Source organism: Pagrus pagrus (genome assembly GCF_965226575.1).
Source record: "Pagrus pagrus genome assembly, chromosome: 15".
Taxonomy (NCBI): Eukaryota; Metazoa; Chordata; class Actinopteri; order Spariformes; family Sparidae; genus Pagrus; species Pagrus pagrus.
The window spans coordinates 24987888-25014707 of record NC_140199.1 but is presented as its reverse complement, the minus strand read 5'-3'; the positions used below and the strand labels follow the sequence as shown (position 1 = coordinate 25014707).

General features: G+C 41.0%; 2 protein-coding genes across 3 annotated transcripts; both read left to right on the top strand.

The window, feature by feature from the left end:
* The first annotated feature begins 1222 nt into the window (after window positions 1-1222).
* Window positions 1223-12864, top strand: scdb (stearoyl-CoA desaturase b). Of its 2 annotated transcripts, XM_084376448.1 has the most exons (6): window positions 1223-1593; window positions 3936-4191; window positions 5034-5164; window positions 6555-6760; window positions 8955-9187; window positions 11117-12864. In XM_084376448.1, the coding sequence occupies exons 2-6, from the start codon at window positions 3954-3956 to the stop codon at window positions 11314-11316; spliced, it is 1008 nt and encodes a 335-aa protein (XP_084232574.1). In that variant the 5' UTR covers window positions 1223-1593; window positions 3936-3953; the 3' UTR covers window positions 11317-12864. The 2 variants fall into 2 exon arrangements, with proteins under 2 accessions (XP_084232574.1, XP_084232573.1); XM_084376447.1 differs by lacking the exon at window positions 1223-1593 and having other exon boundaries at window positions 3711-4191.
* A 2792-nt stretch (window positions 12865-15656) lies between these two features.
* On the top strand, window positions 15657-23646 carry wnt8b (wingless-type MMTV integration site family, member 8b). Its single transcript, XM_084374819.1, has 6 exons — window positions 15657-15836; window positions 16990-17023; window positions 18569-18707; window positions 19660-19785; window positions 19880-20022; window positions 22398-23646. Exons 1-6 carry the CDS (start codon window positions 15766-15768, stop codon window positions 22965-22967), a joined length of 1083 nt encoding a protein of 360 aa, XP_084230945.1. The 5' UTR covers window positions 15657-15765; the 3' UTR covers window positions 22968-23646.
* Window positions 23647-26820: the final 3174 nt, after the last annotated feature.

The window sequence follows — 26820 nt, the reverse complement described above, 5'->3', positions numbered from 1 at the left end:
TGAAACCAGGAAATGTTGCTGGTGATGGATTAATTGACACATACTCTGTAGGCGCATACAGATTTTTCTTGATTAACAACTCCTTCTCTCTTGTTAATTTAGACAACATACACCTTTATTAATCTCATCAGTTCATGCGGTTCGTTGGCCTCTCATAATACCCTAAACAGCGCTAATCAACACCTGTGTAATTGTGCTGGGCCTTTAAACACCGTAGTGAGATGCCATTCTTTCAAGACGAGACAGATTGTGTGTTATTATATATATTATATATTACAGAATTGTTAAGATTATGTCAAAGTGAGGCTGATTTGATTCTGTGGTTGTTTTTGTTTCCTTATGTAGCAAGGTCATACCTCAGAAGCTCAACTCTTGCTAGAAGATTTGAATGTGGGAACAAAACCTGTTGCTGTGCATCCTATCTCCTGCCCTGCAGTAGCTCTATGTGTGCAGCAGATGGTGCTATTACAACTTCTATCTCTCTAGGAATCATCACATTTTTTCCAGTTTATTAAAGGTCATAAAATCATGAGTGTACAATACAAGTGGCCAAGTTTTGTTCCTGAGGGTTTACCACAGTTTGTGTGAGCTCATACACTGGTACAAGGCGGCCTTGGCTGATAGTGTGTCCTTTTATCTCTCCAGTGGAGTAATGGGATGATGACTGTGCAATAAAATCATGGGTTACTATGGTTTGCAGAAGGGTAGGAAATTCCATTTTTTACCACCTCATCACTGTCAGGGTGTTGGCAATGAGAGGTTGCATATTTATCTCCTTTCTTGCACAACTAAAATTATAAATTCTAAATATTTTGTTCACAATACATTACTGTGGTTTATTTACTTAAAAAAGGGCTTATTAAGGAAAATTGAGGAAAAATGTAACACATTAAAAGCACATCTTGGCTGCACGTTTCGCATGAACTCCCACTTGTTTTTTTCCCTCATTTTCAGGAAGAAGTTTTCTATCTTCTGATGTCAACATCTGAGGGAAATATTTTAGTCATGTCTTATTTTGGGAAAAATGTACTGTACCAAAAGTCAAGATATTTTAACCACAATTCACAACCATGTCACACTAGACTTTTTAGACTAGCTTGCAAAATAACAATATTGCTCTTGGACTGCACAGTGTCTCATTTGTGAAAGAGGTGAAGGGGTACAATGCACAGAGAGTCAGATGACAGCATTTTCAGACGGAGACAGTCATCGCTGAATGACATCATGGTGTCAGAAGAGCTGACCTGTTTTTAAAACCTCGTTCAATGTTTCATCAGTTTAAGAGTCATATTAAGATTAGGGAGCTTATTTGAACGATTAGGCAAGACTATATGAGACTGTCTGATGTTGAAAAGAAGGAGGGGTGTCATCAGGCTGTCACGCAAACAGCCAATGGGATATTCAGAGCCGTTCATTTCCACATCCACCAACTGCTTTAAAACATCCTCGGGGCAGTGAGACATCCTGGACTTCATCTCTGACGAGGACCCGCGTTACCTTCTGCATCTTTACTTTTCAGCTTACCTGCATTCCAGGTGCGCAGCGCGGCCGGAAAAGCGACTGGAGCGCACACAGCGAGTCGGCTTTACCTGGGTGAGCAGCCATTTACACCACACGAATTTGAATGGAGTTTTACAGAAACGCCAATGTCACATGCAAATATATAATAGTATTTGACTAGTGGTATGTTGCTGCTGTTCAGCCAAGGACATATACAGACACATGCCTGTGTAACGTGCGCCTGCACAGCGTTTAACTTTCATATTGTGCCACTGACATATGCCACTTTTAATGGCATGAATTTAAGACATTTTCCTTTGGTTTACTAAATTGAATAATAATATAAAAAACAAGTACATGTTAGCTTAACTGCTGTTCAACCGACATACAGCCAACCACTTCTTACATGTAGAAAGTTTTGTTTTTTGTATATTTTTATTTTAATTTAAAAAAAAAGAAGACATGCCCATTGTAACAGAGCTAGCATTAAATAATAACTCCCCCAATTTTAGACATTAAAGTATGCTTACTGGCTGTGGTGGAAAATAAAAAGGGCACAAGCTGTTTGCTGTTGATTGTAAAAAGAGGGTGCTTCACCACCTTTTGTCCACTGGAGGGGCACCCTAGTGTTCACTTTATCATGTTTTATCTACCATTGGGACTTCCAAAAGGGCACTATATTGCCTCCAGTGTTGTCACTCAGTAGCTAAGTTGCATTGTGGGTAATGTAGGCACCAGATTTTGAAAAGGAAAGAAGGATGCGCAAAATAAAAAAGGCTATATCTCTGGTTCTACTCTATTGATTTGGCTCATTCAGTCCATAATGAGTACAGCAGTGTTGTGCAACACTAGACCAGTGGATTGCTTTTCAAAACCTAGTTCCTACATTACCCACAATACAACTCAGATATGAGTGATATCACTGGATGCAATCAGTGTTGCCAACTTAGCAACTCTGCCGCAAGATTTAGTGACTTTTGAGAGCCTCTTTAATTCTAAAAAGCAACTCGTGACAAATTTGTCTCACTGCAACCATTACAACCACTAAGCTTTATGCAAATAAATGTGCGATGGCATCACCCATTTTTGTCACTAGAATGGCATCATCTGGCTACTTTTGGAGCTAGTGCTAGCTACTTTAAAGGTGCAACATCTAAAACATTTCAAAATCAACACAAATTATCCACAAAATGTGATGAAATCTATGTAGAACATGTCTATGTGTTGTGTTGCATAGATACACACTTGAAATTAGCAAGCTAACCAGCTAGCCCCTAGCCACTTTGGACCTTAGGAGGTGGTAGCCTCATAGTTAACAGTAGCAACAGTCCCCTGATGCTCTGAGCTTTTCTGCTAATACACCTGCTACCTGCACAGTTAACTGAGCTTACTAGCTAACGGCGGCTACAGTTAGCAGCAGTTAGTAGTTGCTCTGGTGATATGCTGCATGCTTTTTGTTTGGAGGATGAATTTGAAGGTGGCCAAGTCTAACATATTGTAATTGCATTATAATTGGAAAATAGATGGCAGCACTATGAAAAGGCGTTGTACTACCTTTCCCCCCATGTGTAGTAGCACTCCTCATACAGCTAGCTTAGCTTAGCTTAGCTTAGTTAATCAAATCAGTGACGGTCCTTCTTCTTCTTTCATGTACCCGACAGACTAGACGCTGCCCAGGCGTATTGCTGCCCTCCACAGGTCTTTAACAGAAGGTATTAGGACGCCTCAGAGCAGCCTTATGTGTTTTATAACAGCGTTAGTTGTTTGAATTGTGTGTGTGTGTATTATAGTCGGTGAATGCCGTCAAATCATGATTCACTGCCTCTCCATCAGGTTGCTTACCAACCATTGTCGCCCCATGATTTAGCTCACAGTGACCCAGTCTTGGCATCAGCTACCTGTTGGTGCAGTTACACGCAGCGCGAGCCGGTGGAACAATAACGGAGACAACAGCACCGTTTTAATGTGAGACCGTTAAATACCAGCTAGCAGCAACACATTTAAGTTAAGAGATGTCATCATGACACAGCTGGTTAACGTGTGAGCAGTATCTCGTTGTGAAACACAAGCACGCAGCTGCAGTACTTCCTAATCATCACTGGGATAAGTTGGGTGAATGTATGAATCAGTTTATGGCTGTGGGGAGTGGCGTAACTTCAGCCGGTGTAACATGAGCTATACCTTTAATGAGAGCCACACACCAGCAGAGCGGCAGCAGCATGCTAAAAAACCAGCGGTGACATAACTCTCAGATGATGCCACTGGAACAAAAGTGGCATCCCACTCTGCGATCTCGAGAGTGAAGCGCAGCCTGCTGCATGTACACAGCCAGCCGCCGTACTTTCCCCCTCCGTCGCTGCATCCCGCTGTACGCATTTTCACTGAGCAACACCTCTCTCGTTTTTTCTCCCTGCTGCGCACTGCCGCTGTTACAGAACCTCTTCAGCTGAAAAATGACCGAGACGGAAACCCGGAATCATCACGCTGGCAAGCAGCAGAACGGAGGTGCCATGGCAGCAGAAACATCGACGGTGGAGGATGTTTTTGACGACACCTACGCAGAGAAAGAAGGTCCTAAACCGCCCAGGATACTGGTGTGGAGAAACATCCTAATGATGACCCTCCTACATGTCGCTTCGCTTTACGGACTGGTTCTGCTTCCCTCCGCATCGGCTCCAACTCTTGCTTGGAGTGAGTATTGTGTAAACACTGTCGCAGGCTTGGCGTTACAGCTCCGGTTTGTCTTTCCTCCTCACAGGCCACAGTTAGAGAGGAGAGAATGTGCTGATGTTGTGTGATCATTGCTAACTACAGTACGTACTGCCTGAGGGGGTCATGCCTATGGGAATAATGGAGAATGAGTCACTCTGGCCTTTCTCATTATACACATCCCTGCTTGTGTAAATGTTATTTGGTTCCCTCTTTAGCAGCTCAAACCTGTGGCTAGTGATTCTAAACTATTTTGAATATGTAGCATGTGGGTGTGCAAGTGTTCGAATTTCACTAACACGAGCCAAACTTGCTGAATAATTAGAATATGTCCCCTATATATATATGTAGACTATCGACACATGACTTGAATTCCTGAACAGTGTCAACTTTGTTTCCACTGTGGCACTGCATAATTTTCCCCTCTCTTTGCAATGCTGAGCTGCATATTATTTCACCGGGGAAGACAAAGCACAATCACCATTCCCATAGTCATCCCATTGTGAGCTGCGTGGCACCACAACAGAATGTTCTTTGCCAGTCAGAAGCCCCCGGGTCTCAAATCCTGGGTAGTCTTGTCTGGGCTTCACATAGAGACACATTCAGCAGTTTTAGAACAACAAAATTGTGAGGGCAGACCTGCACGCTCCCATCATCCCATCTCTCCCCACATAGATGACTTTTCTCTGAACAATGAGGCCTGGCTGTAGTGGAAAGAACATGGTGTCCCAGTGACCCTGCTCTCATGGGTGTAAAATTAATCTCAGTCTGGTGGTGACAGTTTCCCCTAAGATATGTGTCCTCTCCACCTCTATTTCTTCCAGCTGTAGTGTGCTACCTCTTCAGCGCCCTCGGTGTGACTGCTGGTGCACACAGATTATGGAGCCACAGATCCTATAAGGCTTCATTTCCCCTGCGAGTCTTCCTCGCTCTTGCCAACTCCATGGCTTTTCAGGTAAAACCAAATTTTGTTTTAAATATTTCATGCATATTTCCGTTGATTCCTTGGCAGGTTTCTGTTCTAGCTCCACTCTGCAGATTGATGTATGTTTTTGCCAGAGCTCTGTTTTTCATATACAGCTTAACATCACAACTAGATTGGAAGCCAATTGTGCAACTTAGACAAGTGTGATGTGGGAGCTTTAAGCACATACACTTAAAACAGACTTTACAGTTCACAGAGACATCCAGTGTCGAGCAGTTAAAGTGACAGTTCACCCCAAAATTGAAAATACATATTTTTCTGCTTACTTGTAGTGCTACATGCTCATCTAGAGATGTCTGCCTTCTCTTGATTATAATGGAACTAAATGGCACTCTGCTTGTGAAGCTCAGAGGGCTAAAAATACATTTGAAAAATTCAACAGCGACGTCTCCTTCCAGAAATCATGACCCGATTACCGAAGATAATCCTCGGACCTCGAGAGAGGGTAGTGCTCCTGACAGCTTGGGATGTAAACATTAATGACATCCTCCATGGCTCGGCTGTAACATTAGCTAACTTAGTTAGCTTAATTAGCTAGCCTCTTGTCCATGAGTAGATGCACGCTTCCATCTGCGTGGTGATATGGCTGGCGAGTGTAGTTGGGGAAAAGGTGACGGTTCCTCCATCAAGCTGCTCACAACAGAGTCTGTGGATTATCTCTAGGCTCTGGAAGGAGACATCGCTGTTCTGAGTGCCATCTAGTTCCATGTTATTAGAGAGACGGCGACCATCTCTACAGCTGATATCATGCAATTTAGGTTTTTTGAGAAAAGAGAACATATTAGACACAAAGTACTGTATTATTCAAAGCACTCTCTTTATATATCATAAAACATGCACGGAGGGGATCTTAAAGCAACACTATGTAGAAAGCACAGCCCCAGTTTCTGAGTGTAACACCACTGTCATCAATACAAATCCGGGTTTCCGTAACAATATTATCAGAAGTAATGTCACATGAACTAACCAGCTAACAGCAGCTATATGTAGCACTATTGTATACTGTCTCAGTCTGAAAATGCAGTATACTATTGTATGTATACACTATTCAACCTATTACAAGTCAGTGTATCATCAAATTGATACTGAAGGTGTTTTAAGGTAAAGTAGTTCCATAATGTTGCTTTAAAGCTATCCAAATGCTTAATATTCATCACATGTACTGTACAGAATTTACTGGTAAAAATAAAGTAGCAGTTGTATGGTTTTCAAATAATTCTGTCTGATTTCAATTGAGTTATGTAATCGAAGTAATATACATTTATTGTTTTGTTACCACATGATCCATGACCTTAATCTGATGATCTGAAACTTCCATGCATATGTAGGTGCCTCATGTAATCCTCTCTATCTGTACCAGAATGACATATATGAGTGGGCAAGGGACCACCGTGTCCACCACAAGTACTCGGAGACGGACGCAGACCCCCACAATGCCAAGCGGGGGTTCTTCTTCGCCCACATTGGTTGGCTGCTGGTTCGCAAACATCCCGACGTCATTGAGAAGGGCAGAAAACTGGAACTGACAGACCTGAAGGCGGACAAAGTGGTTATGTTTCAGAGACGGTGAGCATGCATTACGTAGAGTTTACTGCCGTTCATGTGTCTGAAAGGAGCTCATAGATGCAGACTAAACAGATCGTAGTCAGCCATAACGAGAGTCCGCACATGTGATCGTCTTTATAAGTCATTTCCCCTCTGGCGCAAGCTGCACAGGATGTTGTAGTCTGGGTTGTAGAGGCCATGATAACACTTACAGACAGATCTACTGATAAGGGAAGCGTTTTTCATCAGGGAACCGTGCCCCCATAGTGTCCACTGACTGGTCATTGGTCAACATTTCAACTCTTCTGGACACGGTCCAAGATTTTCACTACTGCGCTCAGAGGAAGGGGATTAACACTGGCCAGAGCCTCCCAATCAGAGGGTCCTGTCAACTGTGTACAGTGAACTAATGTGCCAGTTGTCTGAAGATAATCATATCAATATGTTCTGAATTGCCCTCATGACAATGTAGGATTACATTTGTGGCCTTTATGGGACTGTTTAGATTAGACTAGATTAGATTACTAGTGAATTCAACTTTATTGTCACTGCACAGAGTCCAAGTGCTGAGGCAACAAAATACAATTTGGCATCTAACCAGAGGAACCGGAAGAAGTGCAAAATAATGTGTCTATACTGTATAGTAGTAGTATATAGTTAAGAAATAGATATTAATACACTAAGATATATGTGTCTTAGAACTGGGCGATATGGCCTTAAAGTATTATTGTAATATTTTTAGGTTATATTGCATTGAACCACTATTCTTGAACAGTGGTATGAGTACCAATGGTGGTATGCAAGCTCCCTTTAGTGGTGTAGTGGTGTAGTTAAAAATGATATAAGCTAATTTAAAAACGGAAAAGATATGCTGCAGAATTGTAAGATAAAATACTCAAACTGAAATGTTATTTAAGATAAGTTTTGTCTTTCCTGTTACGTTTGCATTTTGTAGTCACGTGGATTATGATTAGTTATGAGCTAAACTCATACTGTGATGGCACAATAGTAAGCTGAGGTTAAAGGAAAGGTTTAAACACACTACAAACAACACCAGTAAACTGAGCACGAGTGCTAGTGGCTTCTTAAGCAGCGCTGCTTGAACATCTATAGCATCTGCTAATGTTAGCAGCAAATGGCGCAAAGCTCAATAAGTGAACTGAAATGAGTAGGCCTACTGTATGCCTCTATTTTTAGGTCATAATTGTGTTACTTGGCGAGAGTAACAACACTATATGTAGTCTCATATCACAGTTACGACATAGTATCAAGATATTTCTCATCCCTTACGTGTACAGTACGAACATATGAAGCACTTACAGTGAGCAGTGCAGGTAATAGTAAAAATGTACAGTATATTGCAGGTGTGAGTATAAGCAATAATAATAGCAAGACATTATATAAAGAGTAAACAGCTGGAGGTATAATATGAATGTTTTATACACTATAGATTATATATACTACACAGTGTAGACAGTAGTACAATATTGCTTTTCACTTCTATTAGTGTTGTGGGATTATAGAATGTGTTGTTTTTTTGCCATTAGACAAAAAATGATTCAGTGACTGCGTTTACATGGACCTTAATATTGTTATTATAATCGGTTTTAAAGCCCAAACAATAAAAATGCTCCATATAAACACCTCAGTCAGAATACACAGGCTCAAACAGAACAACATTTTAATCATCAGTTGCAATCATCAGTTAATCATCAAATTGTCCCACATAAACCACATTACCTGATTATTTTCAGGCTGCCCTCTCTCTGGGTGTGCCCACCGTAGTGTCATATGTTTCTCTACTTACCAAAGATGGTGGCTTCCATGGTGAACTGGTTCACTGCGGAGGGTTTGTTTTTAATGCAAACTCTCAGAGAACGTCACATAGGCGTTGATAGATACCCATCTTTGGGACAGGGAGCTGATCAAACACACGTCAAGAGATAAAATATCTGATGAGGAAGAGGAATGTGTGACGCAAAATCATTTTGCACGTTCCATAGCTGTTCTGATTAAATTACTTGTTGCATGTAAACACCAGACCCTATTAATCACACCCCATGTTGTCAGAATTAAGAAATATTGTCCATGTAAACATGACTAATGTGATTTTAATCTAAATTTAACAATGTGTGTTATTTAATCCAGCCTCAGACTGGTTTATGTCCAAGTGTGACTGGATCAGTGTGAGATACAGTTTGTTCTTTCATTTCAGGCACTACAAACTCTCGGTGCTGATCCTCTGCTTCGTTGTGCCCATGTTGGTGCCCTGGTACTTCTGGGGTGAATCTTTGCTCGTGGCGTACTTCGTCCCCGGACTCCTCAGATACACTGTGATGCTCAATGCCACCTGGCTGGTCAACAGCGCTGCGCACATATGGGGCAACAGGCCTTATGACAAGACCATTAACCCGAGAGAAAACGCAATGGTTGCTTTAAGTGCCATAGGTAAGGAAACAGCATGCTCATGATTCATTGTTATTTATACTATGGTAAATATGCTTATACTTGTGTTTTTTCCATGTGCATTCAGTCTTTTTTTAGTTTTTTTTTAGATGCTAATGTTATTTTCAGTATCATCCTTTTCCGTGAGTCGAAACTTTATGCGTGGAGGCTGACACCACAAGGGTATGGTGCTGCAAACAGCACCGAGCATTGTTGGCAGCGAAACAGCACTACATTTACGAGCTTACTAATGACTGCACACAAGCTTTTCTTTTCTTTGCTTTCAACTGTATTTCCATGCAGCCTTACAAGAACTAACATTGTCAGCCCCATTTTATCCACCAAGATTGATTTTCTTGTTGTGCTGCCATCACGCAGCTGTATGAACAAAAGGGGAAAGAAATGAATCGGAAACTATTTCAATTTCCAAGTCCATTTTTACACCTTCAAGTGTCACCTATTGTGTCATTTTAATTAGTTACAACAGTCATTTCCATGTTACTCACTTGTTCCTCAGCAGCCAGAGCTGCTGTAGTAAACACATTCCTAGTGAATAAAGCAGTAAAAGTCTGCAGCTGTAAAAGCATTCTCAAACATAATACTCTCAATTTGCATTCAGAAGTTTCTGATGAACTTTCACCTCAATCATCATGACAAAAATAGTCTGATGGATTGTTTACTGCTGGGAACCAGAGGTGTGAATATGCATAGTGATTTGTGATTGCAATCTACAACGAAACACTGCAATAGAGTTTCAGAATGTATCCAAAAATATGACAAAAAATCTAAATTTATCCAACAGGTTTGACAGAGCAATGTTACCTGTATATGCTACAGGATTTTGAGCTTGTTGATCGGCTGTTTTCTACTGCAGTGGTTCAGTGGATTCATAGTTGTTCTATTTCCTGAAGCTGTGGGCACAGCAAACGGTTTCATAAGCATTACTAATGCAACACATCTGATTTTGGTTTTCTTGTAAATTGTAAATTCCCTGTCTCCACTTAGCATCAAATCACATTATTAGTCACATACTACGCATAGCTGTGTGTCTTCAAATGAGAGTAAACGTTCCATGATGCTATCAGCTGGGGCTGGGTAGGTTTCTTGTTTTGCCAGTCCTGTCTGGTGAACGAGCCTCAGACAGTTTTTGATTTTGTGCCAACTTGCTGTACTGACACTTTGTAGAACTAGCAGCATGTGGCGAGTTAGCAGGAGCCCAGGGATAGCTGATTAGCTCAGCTTTATCGGCGGTACTTATGTCTTGTTGTGATGCACTTAAACTGAGTTGTGCAGACAGTGCCACCACACTTCTCATACTAAGGTCCACAAGAGAAAACTGTCAGTAATGATTTGGTGCAGGGTATTTTGCAGTTTATTAAGTTAAAGGCTATTTTTGTAGCCTGCAGTACAAAACTCAACACTTCCTGTTTTCATTTCAAATTTAAAGCCCTCTAGCCTTTAAGTGGACAGAGACCCTTCATTTCTTAACGCGGCTTTCATTGTGAGACATTCTCAGGAATGTGATGAGAAAAACTCACTGACATGCAAGGTTCACAAATATGACTACTTTAATTGTTGCTTCATTTTTATGTATTATTTTGATGTTAAAGCTCAGAGGAAGACACGTTAAGTTGTATGGTTGGTATGAGAATTGAAAACATGTTGTTTTGCAGTTGCCCTGATGGACTGTAGTGCCACTACTCTCTCTTATTATGTTCCTCTCGGGAGCATCTGTAGTCTATATCATCTAGTGGTGAAATTTGGTATTACCAGTCTGGTTAGGTCTTAGGCTTCACCTCAAAACATTTTAAAACAATTTTAAATCAACCCTATTATCAAACTCATCAAAAAGTATCTTTTGTAGCCATTCAAGTTATGTCTGTTCACTTGTTGACATTCAGCAAAACTAACTTATGTTTTTTTGGTTTTCAGGAGAAGGATTCCACAACTACCATCACACTTTCCCCTTCGACTACGCCACCAGTGAGTTTGGCTGCAAGCTCAATCTCACCACCGCCTTCATAGACTTGATGTGCTTCATGGGTTTGGCCAAGGACCGCAAGAGGGTGCTGAAGGAAACAATCGCTGCTCGCGTACAGAGAACGGGCGACGGCAGCTACAAAAGTGGCTGAGTCACATTAGCTTCAAACTCTGATAACGCTGTGTGGAACCAAGACAAAACGTAGCAACGGGTATAGCAGCATTTTAGCGATTTGGGGGGTGTTTACGACGCTTCTGATTATAAGTTAAACCTCTTCCTGAGACTAATATTGGCTTAAAAGAGTTGTAGACCTTTCTATAAATTGTGTAGGTCTCTTTAAGTTGTGAAGTGTCCTCACCAAATATTAGTCACAGCCAGCGACTCGGCTACATGTGCAAGCACAGCTTTTTCACCGTAATATAAAACAGGCAGGAAGAGGATAAAAATGCTAATTGGGATTTAAGTCTCTCTTGGCACCAGTAGGACAACCAAACAAGTCTGTGTGAGCGGTGTGTAAAAGCAGCAATTACAGAATAATTTACTGTATCTCTTATTTGTTAATGTGCTATTTATTGATTGAGTTTTTGGCACTTTGAAAGCTTTGTTGAAACCCTTAACAATGAGGTTTCTCTACAGGCAAGATTGAAGGTCATTCGCTCTAACTTTGAGTTTCATTCCACAGTGAGTGACGTTTCATCTTGATATTTGTTTGTCTGTTCCAAGCTAAGGTTTATCTTTAATTTTGGTAAGCTAGTTGTCTTACTAAACTATAGACTGCCGTGTTAAATGCCAACAAGAAGACAGTCAACACTCGACTGAACTGCCCCTATTTATCATACCAGAGTAACCCTGGGTGAATACAGATGTGTTATACTTTGGGATACTTTCATATCTACTGTCTCCAAACTGTCCAATGGGCTCCTAATGAGGACTCAGCTCTCTGGTTTGACGCAGTGTATACCTCTGATTAAGTAGTAAAGACTGGACTGAATTATACAACCAGAATTCTGACTCTTAATCTAAAGAAGAGAGAATTATTAGCATTTATTTTGTATGTACATAAAATACACTCAGACATAAGGTCTCCCTCTCCCTCAGATAAGGCCAATGAGGCATGTGTAGGAGGTGGATTTACCTTTTTGTGCTGTGTGATGATGAAACATGTCAGGACTTTGCCCAGATGCCTTATGATGAGGGTTGCACACCTGTTTGAAAAATTAAGTGCAAGTTGTGGAACTAAATTAGGGCTTAAATTTTCTGTCCAATCACGGCTGTGTGGTGTCTGATTTCAAGAACTGAATAATTTATTTATAATGTACAAAGTGGGACCATTCAACAAATCCTAAAAAAAAATGATAAAAATGAAAAAACGATGGGGTTACTTTAATTTAACTTTTGTGGAACCAAACAAATCCTTTTGCTCTGAAACGAGATCCAAACTTGTTCTGACATCATTAATGATACTGTTGTAATATTTGTCACACTTCCTCTTTTACAGAGCAACAATTTTTTACAGTGTTAACTTCTTGAAGTCTGAATGCCTTAAAAAAATGGCACCTTTTTTCGAAGAATGTTTTTGCCCACTGTATGTACGTAAATAAAACCAAATTTTCTACTTGTGATAAAGTGTATGTTTTGCTTTTTTGTTGGAATTCTGTAATACTCCTTCTTCGTATACTGAATAAAAAATATGACCAGACTACTTTGGTTAAATTCTTTATCAGGGGTGTTTGGACACTACAATAACAACTTCTACTGATAATATAATAACTGTGAAAAACTATATGTGAAAAGTATTAAAAAGCCTTTTGTGGCTCCAGAGGAAGCTGCATGTAATCTGATAAATTGCCTCCAATGTTGGCTCTCATAGGATAAGTTGTATTGTGGGTAATGTAGGCACCAGGTTCATAAAAGGAAGATGAATGTGTGGAATAAAACTGATCTGGTTATGATCGTTTGTTTTTAAACTGTCCATGAGGAGTCTCACAGTGTTTCAGGAGTGCAATGCAGACCGGGGGACTGCTTTCAAAACCTGGTGCCTGTATCACCCACAATGCATCTTAACCACTGAGTGACATCACTGGAGGCGATTTATCAGATTACATGCAGCTTCCTCTGGAGACACAAAAGGCTTTTTACTACTTTGTTCACATGTAGTAGGCCTAATACTCAAAGACCTGTAAACACACTTTAATGTGTAAAATTGGTGGATTTACCCTTTAAGTTGTTTTCATTGGGTATTATTTAACACACACCTTTATCTTTACTTACAGTTATCTGTCTGCACGTGCTTTTACGTACTTATAACACGTGTTGCTCCAACAGGAATTAAGAATGTCTGAAAGTTTTGATCTTGATCTTGCTGCTGACGTCACCGATCGCCTCCAAAGCATACCACAGCAGCTTTCTAGACAAGTTGTACTTGTTAATTAATAGTGTCGTCTCCCGTCTACATGCCTGTGCTGATGTGGATCTACCTCTGCTGGTCATGCCCGGCTTGCTTGTCTCACACATCAGACACTGTTGTGACCTGGCTGCACTTGTTGACACCACCATACTGTACATATTTAAAATATCTGCATTTATTGTTCGAACATTCCTCGGGGAGCCCATTGTTACACGTGTTGCATCTTCATGCGTCCATCCCCAAAGACCTCTGGCCTATTTCTGCTGTCACTGTGGTCATGTGTGTAAGTCTTGATGGGAGGTGCCACCTCCTGCTATTTGAGCCTGGTTTGCTCAGGGGTAGCAGGCAGAGGAAAATGTCCTCCCTGAGGTCATGAGGTTTTAGTTGTTGTCATCCATCAAAGAAATTGAAGGATCTGTCAATTCGCTCCCTCTGCTGGAGAATCCCTTTACTGCAAGTCAAAGAAGCAGCTAACACGGTGCACCCTCCCTCTGTTCAGTGTAGAAACACTAAATCTGATGTTTGTTGCAACTGCTGATTGATTTTCTGCCAAATGTCTGAGTGCAGCCACCAGTCTGAGCCCGGTCCAAATGTACTGTTAGTGGTCCCACCACCACTGTTGATCTCTGTTGCCCCAACAGTGACATCAGCCCTCTGTCCATTGGCTGCTGACTGTCAGGCCATCCTCCTCACGGCATGCAACACCTCAGTGTGGTGGACACACTGGCAGAGAGCGCTCAGACGCGCCACAGTGGCCAGTCACACAGCTGAGCGCATTATGCAGATAAATAATGAATATGTTTGCACTTTTTTTTTTAAAGAAAATTCCCATCAAGCCCAATTAGACTATTTTAAATATGAACAAACTATACATTTAGAGCACATTTTTTGGGGGAAATTCTCGCGATAAGAAGTGCGTTTTTGGCGCTCCCTGTGAAGGAATCACTCGCTGTGCCTTAAAAGTGCTGAAACAACAGGATGGATCCTGCTGTTGTCTCAATTCACTCGTCATTCCTCTTTAAATCTTAATCCAAAAACATCCCTCAGAAGTCCCCCTCCTCCTGCTCTCCGCCTCCCAATCACTTTTTCTCTCTCTAATCCTAATTTGCACACAAGAAGATGGCTAAAGGGCTGCCTGCGCCAAAGGAAAGGGTCCTAGGGGTCAGACGGGGTTATTGGGGAATAACCCTTCATCCAGTGTTAGGTAGGGACCGTCTGGATTAGTGATGCAAATATCTGATCAATGGCCGGGCCTTCGCTGTGTCTCCATCAGCCTTTTATTTTCTCGTCAGTCGAAGTATTTCTCACTCCTGTGGCAACTTTCAGATTCAGATATGGCAGGAAACGTGACAAATATAGAAATGTAAAGTATCAATACATACACAGCTAAACAGCCCCATCTACTGCAGAATATGTATTACATTGATTTTTAAATCATACATGAAAAAGTGGAAAATGAGACGGTTTTCTCTTCAAAGATGCGTAAAAGGATGAGCCATGATTGTACTAACACACAGCTGCGCTTCCACCTGCTGCTGACCCGCCTGTAGAAATAAAACACTCTGCAGTATAAATGTATTCAGTAAATGTGATGATGCAGTTTAGATTACACTTGTGATCATCATGGCTATCATCGTGACTGTCCTCGTGTTTCTGGGTGATACACGTTGATTCAATCACACCTCTGTGAAAACATGAATTACTTCCTGAAGAACAAACAGCTCATTTTTTTGTGCTCCTATCAAACTAACAATCCGCCATCCAGAGCACTATCAGCCACTAATCCCTGACAATCAGCGAGCTGCGTAAGATATCTTTAATAAACGTAAAAATTCAAGGGATCAGTGTTACACTTTTCCTACAGGATTAAAGAGATCTTCCTTTGCCTTTGAGTGGAGGCAGGGAGCCTACCGTTGCCAGGCCCTGAGGGCCCAGGGGTGCCCTGATCAGTTCAGTCTCTCCTCTGGTGCAATACTTCTGATTGGTCGAGAGAGTAAGAAGGGGGAAAATCTTTAATTAGGCAGATAATCTCTTGTTGGGACGAGAGCAGCTCCATTTCAGAGCCCCCTCCTTGAGTCTTGGGAAGCCCCTGGTGAAGTTTCATGCGCTGCTAGCTCAGTTTCCATCTCCATCTCGACTGTCTGCAGGCTTCGGACGGGCTCAGAGTCTCCGTCATCCCCCTCACCTGTCACGATGTTCGTGCATTTGGAGGTTTTCTATTATATTTTCATTCTCCTGGCTCACATGAGGTCGTACTGCTGCTGGTAAGTTTCATCTACTGTTCAAATATTATTCTTATTTTGTGCAGAACAGGTAACACTTAGTATATTTCTCGTATTAAACTTCAGTTAATTGTTAATTCACCGTTAGAACCAATGAAATGCTATAAGCCACTTATTAAACTGTAAAGGTTTATAAATAATGTAAACAACCACTTCATAAAATGGTTATAAAGCATTCCATTGGTTGTTAACAGTGAAATAACTGCTAACTAAGTTTACTTACCTATACCTTTACCTATTAATGATGATTTATGATTATAAAGTGTTACCCATAATTCTGTGTCCTGATTATGTCCTGGTTATGTATCTAGTATTATATTGTTTGTAAGCCCTGATTTATGTATATTTTTGCTGTGTATTATTCAAAAGGCCCCATTAAATCACTTAAATGAACAATTTTGCAATTGTAAATAAGGAAATGACTTATTTTTCATGTAAATCGCAACTGGATCTGTTCCATTTATTTCACTACTACCATTTTTAAATAAAGTACTTTTATAAATGGTTTATAAATGGTAACTAATGGCTTAATTAATGATAAAATATTTGTTTTACTAATGCTTTTTAAATCAGTTGTAAGCCAGAAGTAAGAAAACTTTGGGTTGCCAGGTTGTAAAAACTCCTTTTCACCACTATCTGACCACTTTTTTTTTGTTCTCAGAAAAAGACGTGCAGATGATCAGAATCCATATACAAGCAAGTGTTCAACACTTAAAACTGCAGACTTGTTGGCTTAAAACCATTTTTAATGACTTGTAACATTTATAACTGCGGACATGATGACTTATTTGAAAATGAAGAAACCCATGAACACTATAAATAGATTACCAGCATTTATGACAGCATTATTTACAAACAGAGAGGATAAACCACCGTCAGTGGGTTTCTTCACAACCTGGCAACCCCAAATTTCAAGTAATAAAGGACTAATAACATAAACATTGGCCTCAGTGTGCCTCACTTCTTACATTTCTATACTTTTGGACCAAATTCAGGCGTATTGTTCCCTGAGGTTTGGATGCCTGCCGGTGTCACGGTTTAACATGTTACAAAGCGCACTAATGAGAGATGTTAGCAGAGGAATTTGTGAAGGACACTGAGCTTCCCTGAGTGAATAAGCTGTCTCCTTTTCCAGGTCAGTGAATAATTTCTTGATGACTGGACCCAAGGTAAGCCAACTCTCTTTTGATCTTTTCTCCCCGTCTCGTCCCCCCCAAAAAGAGACCGAAAACATGCTTTCCGTGCAGCCTTGTTGTCTTTGTGATAAGTGTATTGACAAGCTCTGGTACCCATCAACAATGCTACTAATGATACATCAGTGATATTCTTGGCCCTTTGTGATTTTTTCCCCCCGCCGTACACTTGACCTTATTCAGAGGCTCTGTGTATGTGCGGGTTGAATGTTTTAAGGGGCGAGGGCAAGCATTGCTGTAGTGGGTGGTCATCATTAGTGAGCCAGACCCCTGTGAAAGAGGTGGTACTCCATCTCCCCAAAGGCCACTTGAGACATATTAGTTATATTATCGTTCACACAGCCTGAACTAGCAGCGGAGAGGCGGGCGAAAGCCAAGGACAGGGCGTCCTAAAAAAAAAAAGTGAAGTTTGAATGCAGCTCACATTGTTTTTGCATTATTTTAATCTCCAAAACATTAAAGGAAAAGTTCACCCAAAAATGTAATTTCATTATCCACTCACCCCCGTACTGATGGAAAGTCAAGTGAAGTTTCAAAGTCAACAAAACATTTGTGGAGCTTCACAGCGTTGCAGCATTTTCCTTAAAGATTGAAGTAGATGGGGACTTATGTCTCGTGCATGCTAACATGCGTAACAAAAAACAAAAACAGACCCAAAAAAACCCCATAAAATGGCTCCATACAGCTCTTCTGGCGTAGTCCAAGTCTCCAGTCTCCCAAATCAATTTAAAAAGACATTATTCACGCCCTTTTTTATAGCTGAAATCACCATTTTAGCTGCTAAGCTAAAAGTATTGGCATGTGCTCATCTTAAGTGTGTACACAAGCTTTGAGGGTGTAAATAACTTCTTTTTAAATCAATTTGGGATCTCTGGACTTCTGGAGACTTGGATTACACTGGACGATCAGTTTGGAGCCATTTTATGTTTTTTTTATTTATTTTTTTATGTTTGATATCAAGTCCCCATCTACTTCAGTTCTTTAAGAGGATGCTGCAATGCTGTTTTGCTGTGAAGCTCCAGAAATGTTTTGTGGACTAAAAAACTTTTTTGTTTTTGCTCAAGAAAACCATGTGAAAAAGTGTAAATCATTTGACACCAGTAGTAAGATATAAATGTAAAAGATACTGAGACTGTATCGCATTGGCATTTTTTGTTTTCTTTCCATATAACATTTGATTTTGCGCCCCAGAAGTCTTCTAATGATTCGTTGGAGCTGTGACTACTGACGCTCTATAAGGGCCTTCTGTCTGAACTCTGTGTTCAGGCTCAGGCTTGTGTCATTATTTCACAAACTTACATTCATATTCCAAAGGTTGGGTTGGATTCATAAGGTGGGGTGCAACTGATTGCATTGTTTGCATCAGGTAAAAAAGAGAAAGCTAATTTTCACAATTTAAGGTGGATATATCTGAGTATCAGAATCAGGCCAGATGCTTCAGAACCGTCTAAATATCTTAAAACATGCTGTCATTATTCTATGGGTTTAATATTTCCCCTGTCTCTGCTGCTGTTGCTGCAGGCGTACCTGATCTACTCGAGCAGTGTGGCAGCAGGAGCTCAGAGTGGCATAGAGGAGTGCAAATACCAGTTTGCATGGGACCGCTGGAACTGCCCCGAGAGAGCTCTGCAGCTGTCCACACACAGCAGCCTGCGCAGCGGTGAGTCCAGAGTCCCCCGGAGACGAGCCGGCTTTAACACCGGCTCAAACATCTCCCCACGCTGCAGCAGGGGGAGAGGGAGGTTCTCAATGGGGAACACGGCTAATGGATTTTAAAAGATGTTTGTTGCAAGTTTCTGTGGTGGAGGGGAGGGTTTTCTTTTCCCTCCTTTGTGAAATAGAGATGTTTGCTCAGTTGAAACATTCGCCAGCCTTTGGGATAGTTACAGTGGGCACGGTCGCTAGAGGCAAAACAAACAAACTAATCCATTTCACAACATCCCCCAGAGTCACTGCCTCTCTGTGCAGCTTATGAAAGCAGCATAACCAGATTCACAAGACAAGGAGGGAAATGTGTTCAACGTCATGTAGGCAAAATTTCGAAGTGTATATACCGTGATGACACATTTTTTTCCAAGACATTTCTTACATTAAAAGAATACATTTTAATCAGAAGAGAAAGATCTTCACTGATATTTTTGATGCCTAAACAAACTAAATAATACATCTGACCTTTAATGACACCTGCCACCTTTCTAGCTTCATACAGTGTTGGGAACTTATTTCCCTCTGAGAACAGCTTGATTATTCCTGAACAGAAAAAATAAATATTTCTGAGTTTGTACTATTACCTCATTAATATTGTAATTATTAAAATTTTGAGTTTGAATTTCTTCTCCAAAATGACATAGTGCCCCCTTAGATTTCTTTAAAGGAAAGTCTGGCGGAGACAGTCATCAGCAAAAAAGCACATAGTTACGGGCAGAAAACACACAAGGACACAAAATACAATAAAGCAAGCATGAGGAATTCACATACTAAAGAGAGACATTTCTAAGAGTTAGTTGCATAAACAATTAAAATAGTAACATTGACAACTTAAGGCCTCCAGTTCTCTCTGTAATATAATTCCTAACCGATATGATTTTTAATTAGTCTTTCTCTGTCGACAGCAAACCGGGAGACAGCGTTCGTTCACGCCATCAGCTCGGCTGGAGTCATGTACACTTTAACCAGGAACTGCAGCCTCGGAGACTTTGACAACTGTGGCTGTGACGACAGCAGGAATGGACAGCGAGGTCAGAGAAATACACAGATCTGTACATAAAAACCTACAGCAGCCGTGGCTTTAGCACAGATCATTTGAACCTGGTGCTTTATTTATTCTCCTAGGCGGCCACGGCTGGCTCTGGGGCGGCTGCAGCGACAACGTCGGCTTCGGCGAGGCCATCTCGAAACAGTTTGTCGATGCCTTGGAGACTGGGCAGGATGCACGGGCAGCTATGAATCTCCATAATAACGAGGCCGGGCGTAAGGTACAGTAGATGCTCTTGATTCGAGATGAGCCCTTGGTAAAAGATGGATTTGATTTGAACCATACAGTATTTAAATTGGTGGAAATGTTGGGAATCTGTCCGGGCCCTCCAACTGATTGCACAGTGTAAAGCACCTTTTGAATCATTTTTTCTCTGAGTGTGCCACCCAAGCATCCCTTTCACGTCGCTATAAGTGAGGTGCCACTCGTCCCCAATAATAACAGTGTGTTCGGTGTACCAGAAGGGCCTATTTACCAGTGCTGAATGCCCCTTATGACAATACCTCAACTCGAGAATCTCAGGATCACTGGTGCAAGCTTAATTAGAGATCCTGGGGAGCCAGACACTGCACAACATTCTGTATTATGCTGCTTTTTTAAAATAAGTGTTTAGTTTTTATTCTTGCAATAAGGATCCCACATTTATGTTGGTCTTTGTTTGGCCCCGAGGGAGTCTGAGGGGACCACAGGCGTGCAGCTGAAGTGCTCTTTGTTTACGGTGCCTTTGCTCCCCCCTGTCGGGCCCTAGGATCCCCATGGCACCTGGAGCATCATTGTAACAGAAAAAAATGGGGATAGAAAGAGAGAAAAACTCCTTTTTCATTTCTCCACTCAATGGGACTCTCCATTGGGTCTTCTCACACTGGAAAACATGTTGATAATGAACATGCTAAATAAATACTCCCATTTCTTCGGAGGCGACAATGGGGCTCGATGTGAAACTTTGATTCAGCCTCACCTCGACAGAGAGTTCGTACCCTCCTCACGGAGAGAAAACGTCCTCTTTTCAACCGGCAGCTGTTTTGTGTCGGGTAAAGTCAGGAAACACTGAGGCCGACAAAGACACTCAGAAAAGGACCTTGAAGCTATCATTTCTTCCTTTCAGTGTATTCATCGCCCCTTTTTTTTACTTAACTGGAAAACTTTGAGAATACAATCAGTTAATTTGACAACACATCAATCAAGAGACAATGGACATCCTGTCCTGTTTTACACGCACATACTTACATAGACACACGTGTGCATGTGCATATTCTTAACTACAAATCTCTTTGTGTTATCACTGTCTAAATATCAAACACTGATGGAATGTAAATATGTACATTTACAGTGACTCATCCTCTTTTACCTTCATACCTTCCTACTGGAGTCACATTGTTTACTCTCAACCTTTATTTTAAATGTGTCATGCTACTTAAGTATAAGCTACTTGTACAACAAGTCCTTAAAGGATTAGTTCACCCAGAAATGAAAATAAAATCATTATCTACTCACCCTCATGCAGATTGAAAGTCAGGTGAAGTTTTGTAGTCCACAAAACATTTCTGAAGTGTTGCCGCGCAGCTCGTCACATGTAATCCAAGTCTCCTGAAGCCCAGAGATCCCAAATAGATTTGAAAAGACTTTATTCACACTCTCAACTCGTGGTCAAGCTCCTGTATCCACTTCAGGCACGGTGCATGCTAATGCTTTTTGCTTAGCAGCTACAGTGAAGATTCTAAAAAAGGGCGTTAATGACCTATTTTCAAATTAATTTGGGATCTCTGGGCTTCTGAAGAATTGGATTAGGCACGACAAGCTGTATGGACCCATTTTGTGTTTTTTTAATGCGTTTTAAATCCCCATTTACTTCAGTTATTAAGCTGTAATGCTCTGTGAAGCTCCAAAAATGTTTTGTGGACTACAAAACTTCTCTCGACTTTCAATCTGCATGGGGGTGAGCAGCCAGCGACTGAATCTCCACACACTTTTGGATGAACTTATCCGCGAAATACAATTATGAGGTACTTCACTGACTTGAGTATTTTCATTTTCTGCTCCTTTATGCTTCTTCTTCATTACATTTTGTCAACATTTATTGAAGACTTTACATTTATTTGATTACTTTTGTTATGTTACTTTGCAGATTGCATGCTGCATCAGAGCCAAAGTAGTGCATTTTAAAAAAAATGTTTTTTCTTAACAATTAGATAAAAAAAAAAAGAAAGATTCTAGAGCAATTCACCAGAGTAACTGCTAATTGCTGTTGTGGTTAGCTAGTTAGCTCAATAAGTTGTGCAACTAGTGCGCCTATTAGCTGACTCTACACAAACTGGGCGCTCGGGTGAACAATGTTGTTTGCTATCAGAATATCACCTCTTGAGTTACAAAGTGGCTCAGGGCTAGTCGGTTAGCATTCTAACTTCAATAGATGTCTCTGCAACACAACACATTGATGCTTTTGGCATGTGGACTGCTATTTCTTCACATTCTGTTAATAATTTGAGCTAATTTTTGAATGTTTTAAACTAAAAACCTTACATATTGCACCTTTAAACTATAAATGCATTTTAATAAAGTGAATCTTCTCTCTTTCTGTGCTTTCTGCGTCTCCAGGCTGTGAAGGGGACCATGCAGAGGACCTGTAAGTGTCACGGCGTCTCAGGGAGCTGCACCACTCAGACCTGCTGGCTGCAGCTGCCGGAGTTCAGAGAGGTGGGGAACTACCTGAAGGAGAAGTACCACAGGGCTCTGAAGGTAGATCTCCTCCGAGGAGCTGGGAACAGCGCGGCCAGCCGGGGGGCCATCGCCGAGACCTTCAACTCCATCTCTCGCAAGGAGCTGGTCCACCTCGAAGACTCCCCCGACTACTGCCTGGAAAACCGCACCCTGGGCTTGCCGGGCACAGAGGGCCGCGAGTGCCTGAAGAAGGGCAAGGGCTTGAGCAAGTGGGAGAAGCGGAGCTGCAAGAGGCTGTGTGGAGAGTGTGGGCTGGCTGTGGAGGAGCGCAAAGCCGAGATGGTGTCGAGCTGTAATTGTAAATTCCACTGGTGCTGCGCGGTGAAGTGCGAGCAGTGCAGAAAGACAGTGACCAAGTACTTCTGTGTGAAGAAAGGAGGTCAGAGGGGGAAGAACGAGAGCGCCAGCAGCCGCCGGAAGAACCTGAGGCTGAGGAAGAAGCACTGAGCGTCTTCATCACTTCTCCCCTGCTGTCATCATATTTGTACCACTGCGCCCAAACTCTCTGTGCATGTTCACTTTAATACATTCTCAGACCATCCTCTTTGTCAGTTTTGTATTAAAAGGTAAAGACAGCGGGATGTGCACAAAGACACATGATCAAGAAGACGAGACGGAGAGTTTTTACAACTTTTGGTACAAATGTATTTAAGATATATTTTTATACTTTTTACAACATTTTGAAAAGAGTATTTCTCTGACTTCAAAATTCTCCACAACATGATTTATTTATTGTCATGCGCACGAAAAAACCCCATTAAACAGTTATTAGTTTTTTTAACGGTGGATGACTATTGGGCAGTAGCAGTATTAGCCTTTTAAAACAAGTTTCAAGGTTGTATTCCCATGAATGTCTCGCAGTAATCTTCTTAAATTTCAACTTCCTCTGCCAATTTATTCAGAAACATTCTGACATTTTTGGGGACTATCTCCCATCGTCTGGCTCGCCCTGACCTTCGCTGCCCTCTTGATGTATTTAATTGTATATAAAATGAAGCACTTTGTACTGTACATTGTTAATTTATTGCACAGCGTTTCCTAGTTTTGCTTTATTAGTAGTTGCCTTTGCGGTTTTTCTGTTAAAATGTAATGAAAGAATAATAAATCCTTCTTATCTTATATATCACTCACAGCCTGACGAAAGTGTTCATCCTTCTTTAACTTTGTGACAGTAATACCTGATGGTTTGCAGTAAACACAGCCTCACTCTTCGCATTGTTCACACTGGGGTTAGGATAGTCCGGGGCAAGCCAACAAGAATAGAAAACCTTCCAGCGAACTCTTCGTTCCATCACGCCTTTCTCAATTTCGCCTCAACAAATACCTCCCGTCCTCTCCCTCATCATGGTAATCCTCAAAGAGCCCCCTAACTCCCAAGCGCTTGGAAGTTTCTTTACTGTTTAATACTAGTTTAATTAACTTTGTCCAGACAGAGTAGGGCCGTGGGGGTGGAGGGCATGAGGCAAGTTGCCCTTAAAAATCATCCCGCCTCTAATTTTGTATGCTAATCTCCTTTTTCACGCCGCACCTCCTTAGGAGTGGGGGAAAGAAATGTTGGGAAAACTTTGGCTCGCCTGTGCAGGGCTTCCTGCGGCTGTTTTATTTCTGGGCCCACCTATTTGGATCCTTTCACTCCTCTAGGGCCTTCCTTTGCTCGATTTAACAATGAATGCAGAGCTAATCAGCTCTCTCGGAAATGCACCACTGTCGAGGAAGGTAATCCCTTCTTCTCCGCTCTCAATGGGCCGTCGCCTTCTAAAGGACTTTGGGAAAAGGCTTTGCACAGATTCACACTGTTCTCTCAAAAGAAGTTAGTTCAAGTATTGTGCCCAAACAAGTGGGTTTTATAAACACATGCTTTGCCAGGATACTCACCCCACCTGCGAGTAAGAAGTGCCAGGCCCAGGCAGACTAGCACATGGCAGCCGAAGCCGAAACCCTTCAGACGAGATGGGACATGAAAGAGGAGATTAGAGGTCCCATTGAGAAGGGGGCGTTCATTTCTGCACCTTCCTCCTTTTGCTCAATAAAGTGTCAAGGAAACACCTTGTTGACATCTTATTTACCAAATAATGATCATAATCAAAAGTCCTCCCTCCTCTGATGACCCCTGTGGGCCGGCTGGATTGCTCTGCCTGGCATGCAGCAAAAACCCTCTCAGCAACAAAAGAGCCAGCATACCGAGCTTTTGCCCTGCGGCTCTGTGGAAGTTCTGCATTTTACTGCGATAGAGCGCACAACAGAGGCACGCCGAAATGTCCATTCACAGTAATTAGGACATACATTTTGGATTAGACTCAACAAAGCCACTTTAAACTTGGTGTGCAGAACCCATCCACTCTCATTCAGACTTCTTCTTTCAGTTAATTATGTGAGTCATGCACTGGCTCGCTCTCAGCACGTACTGTACGGACCCACATGTAAAACAAAATCACACAAAGGCTGCTGACACAGCAATCCGTTAATGTGTGGGAAAGCCAGACAGAAAAACACGTTTGGCCGTTTTTTTCTTCCCTTTTTTTTTTTTTTTTTTTTTTTAAGTTCAGCACTTCGATGCACGTTACACAAGTTGTGCATCAGCAGCAGAGATGAAAGAGAGGGCATTGCTCTTGAAGGCAGCGTATGGAGATAATACTATGCTTAACCTGGAGACCTAATGTCAGGCGCTGGGCTGCAGGTTCAACTGAGGGAAGAGGAGAAAAGACAGTTAATGAATTCTTACATAACACAGAGATACCCCTGTTATACATACCCTTTACCTCGCTGTACTGTACTTCTCTGTTTGTCTTCAATCATGGGTTTGTTCTCATGTTCATAACATTGTGTTCCTCCAGTGATGGAGGGTGGCTCAGAGGTACATTTACTCAAGTACAATTCTGACGTAATTGTACTTTACTTGAGTATTTACATTTTCTGCTACTTCCACTCCATAACCCATTCTACTTCTTACTCAAACACTACACAACTTGATAACTTTAGTTACTTTGCAGATTGCATGCTGCATTAGAGCCAAAGTAGTGCATTTTTAAAATTAGTTTGTTTTATTGACAATCAGATGAAAAAAAAAAAGACATCTCTTAATCTGCAAAAAGCTGAATATCAATTATTGGCCAGGATGATAATCAGTCGATCCATATCGTACATACTGTACAGACAAGACAAGTAAATGTATGTATACTTTCAAATTAGCTTGTTTATTCACTTATTTAAATTTTAAGTACATTTAATATCAGATACTTTAAGACTTTTACCTAAGTACTATTCATCGGATGACTTTCACTTTTACGAAATTAATAATTTGGATGCATGTGTACATATGCATACTTTAAAACACAAATACATTTCTTTGACACCGTTTCAAGAATGTTCTGTAAGTACATTTACTGAAGTATTGTACTGAGGAAAAATTTGAGGTACTTGGATTTTACTTGAGTATTTCCATTTTCTGCTACTTTATACTTCTACCCCACTACATTTTAAAGGCAAATGTTGTACTTTTTACTCCACTATATAATTTGATGACTTTGCATATTAGTCACTTTACAGATAACATGCTGCATCAGAGCCAAAGTAGTGCATTTTAAAATCATTTAACTTAACTAATATGCTGGATATGGATAATCGATCGACCCATAGTATATAGTGCATACATGTTGATATAAGTATAATTTACTTTTACTCTTGGTAATGAAATGCATTTAATATTAGATACTTTAAGACTTTTACTCAAGTACTATTCGTACGGCTTTCACTTTTACCAAAGTAATATTTTGGACGTATGTTTACATATTCCTACTCTTGATCATAAATTGATGTCTTTGTTTTGACACTGATTTCAATATTGAACACTTATGGCTGACTTATGGAATGTAACTAAGTACATTTACTCAAGTACAATTAAAATACTTGTACTTTATTTGAGTATTTCCTGCTACTTTGTACTTCTGCTCCACTACATTTTGGAGGCAAGTATTGTACTTTTTACTCCACTACATCTATCTGATGACTTAGTTATCAAATAAAAGTTACTAGTTACTTTGTAGATTAAATTCAGACTATTAGAAAAAAGAAGAACTTGATAATCAGCCAGGCCCATAGTTGGTCGACTCATAGTATACACTACAAACACGTAATTTTAAGACTTTAACTCTATACTATTTGTACAGGTGACTTTAACTTTTTCCAGAGTAGCCTAGTTTTTAACACACTATCTTTACTTTTACTCCAGACTGACTTTTGGGTACTTTTTACAACACTGTGGTCTTCTATACGTTTGCTAAGTGGTTCACATGAACAACTA

Coding starts and splice junctions, on each gene's coding strand:
- scdb (XM_084376448.1), top strand. CDS start 3,954: ATGACCGAGACGGAAACCCGGAATCATCACGCTGGCAAGCAGCAGAAC. Junction 4,192..5,033: donor GGCTCCAACTCTTGCTTGGA/GTGAGTATTGTG, acceptor TATTTCTTCCAG/CTGTAGTGTGCTACCTCTTC. Junction 6,761..8,954: donor GTGGTTATGTTTCAGAGACG/GTGAGCATGCAT, acceptor CTTTCATTTCAG/GCACTACAAACTCTCGGTGC.
- wnt8b (XM_084374819.1), top strand. CDS start 15,766: ATGTTCGTGCATTTGGAGGTTTTCTATTATATTTTCATTCTCCTGGCT. Junction 17,024..18,568: donor TCTTGATGACTGGACCCAAG/GTAAGCCAACTC, acceptor CTGTTGCTGCAG/GCGTACCTGATCTACTCGAG. Junction 18,708..19,659: donor ACACAGCAGCCTGCGCAGCG/GTGAGTCCAGAG, acceptor CTCTGTCGACAG/CAAACCGGGAGACAGCGTTC.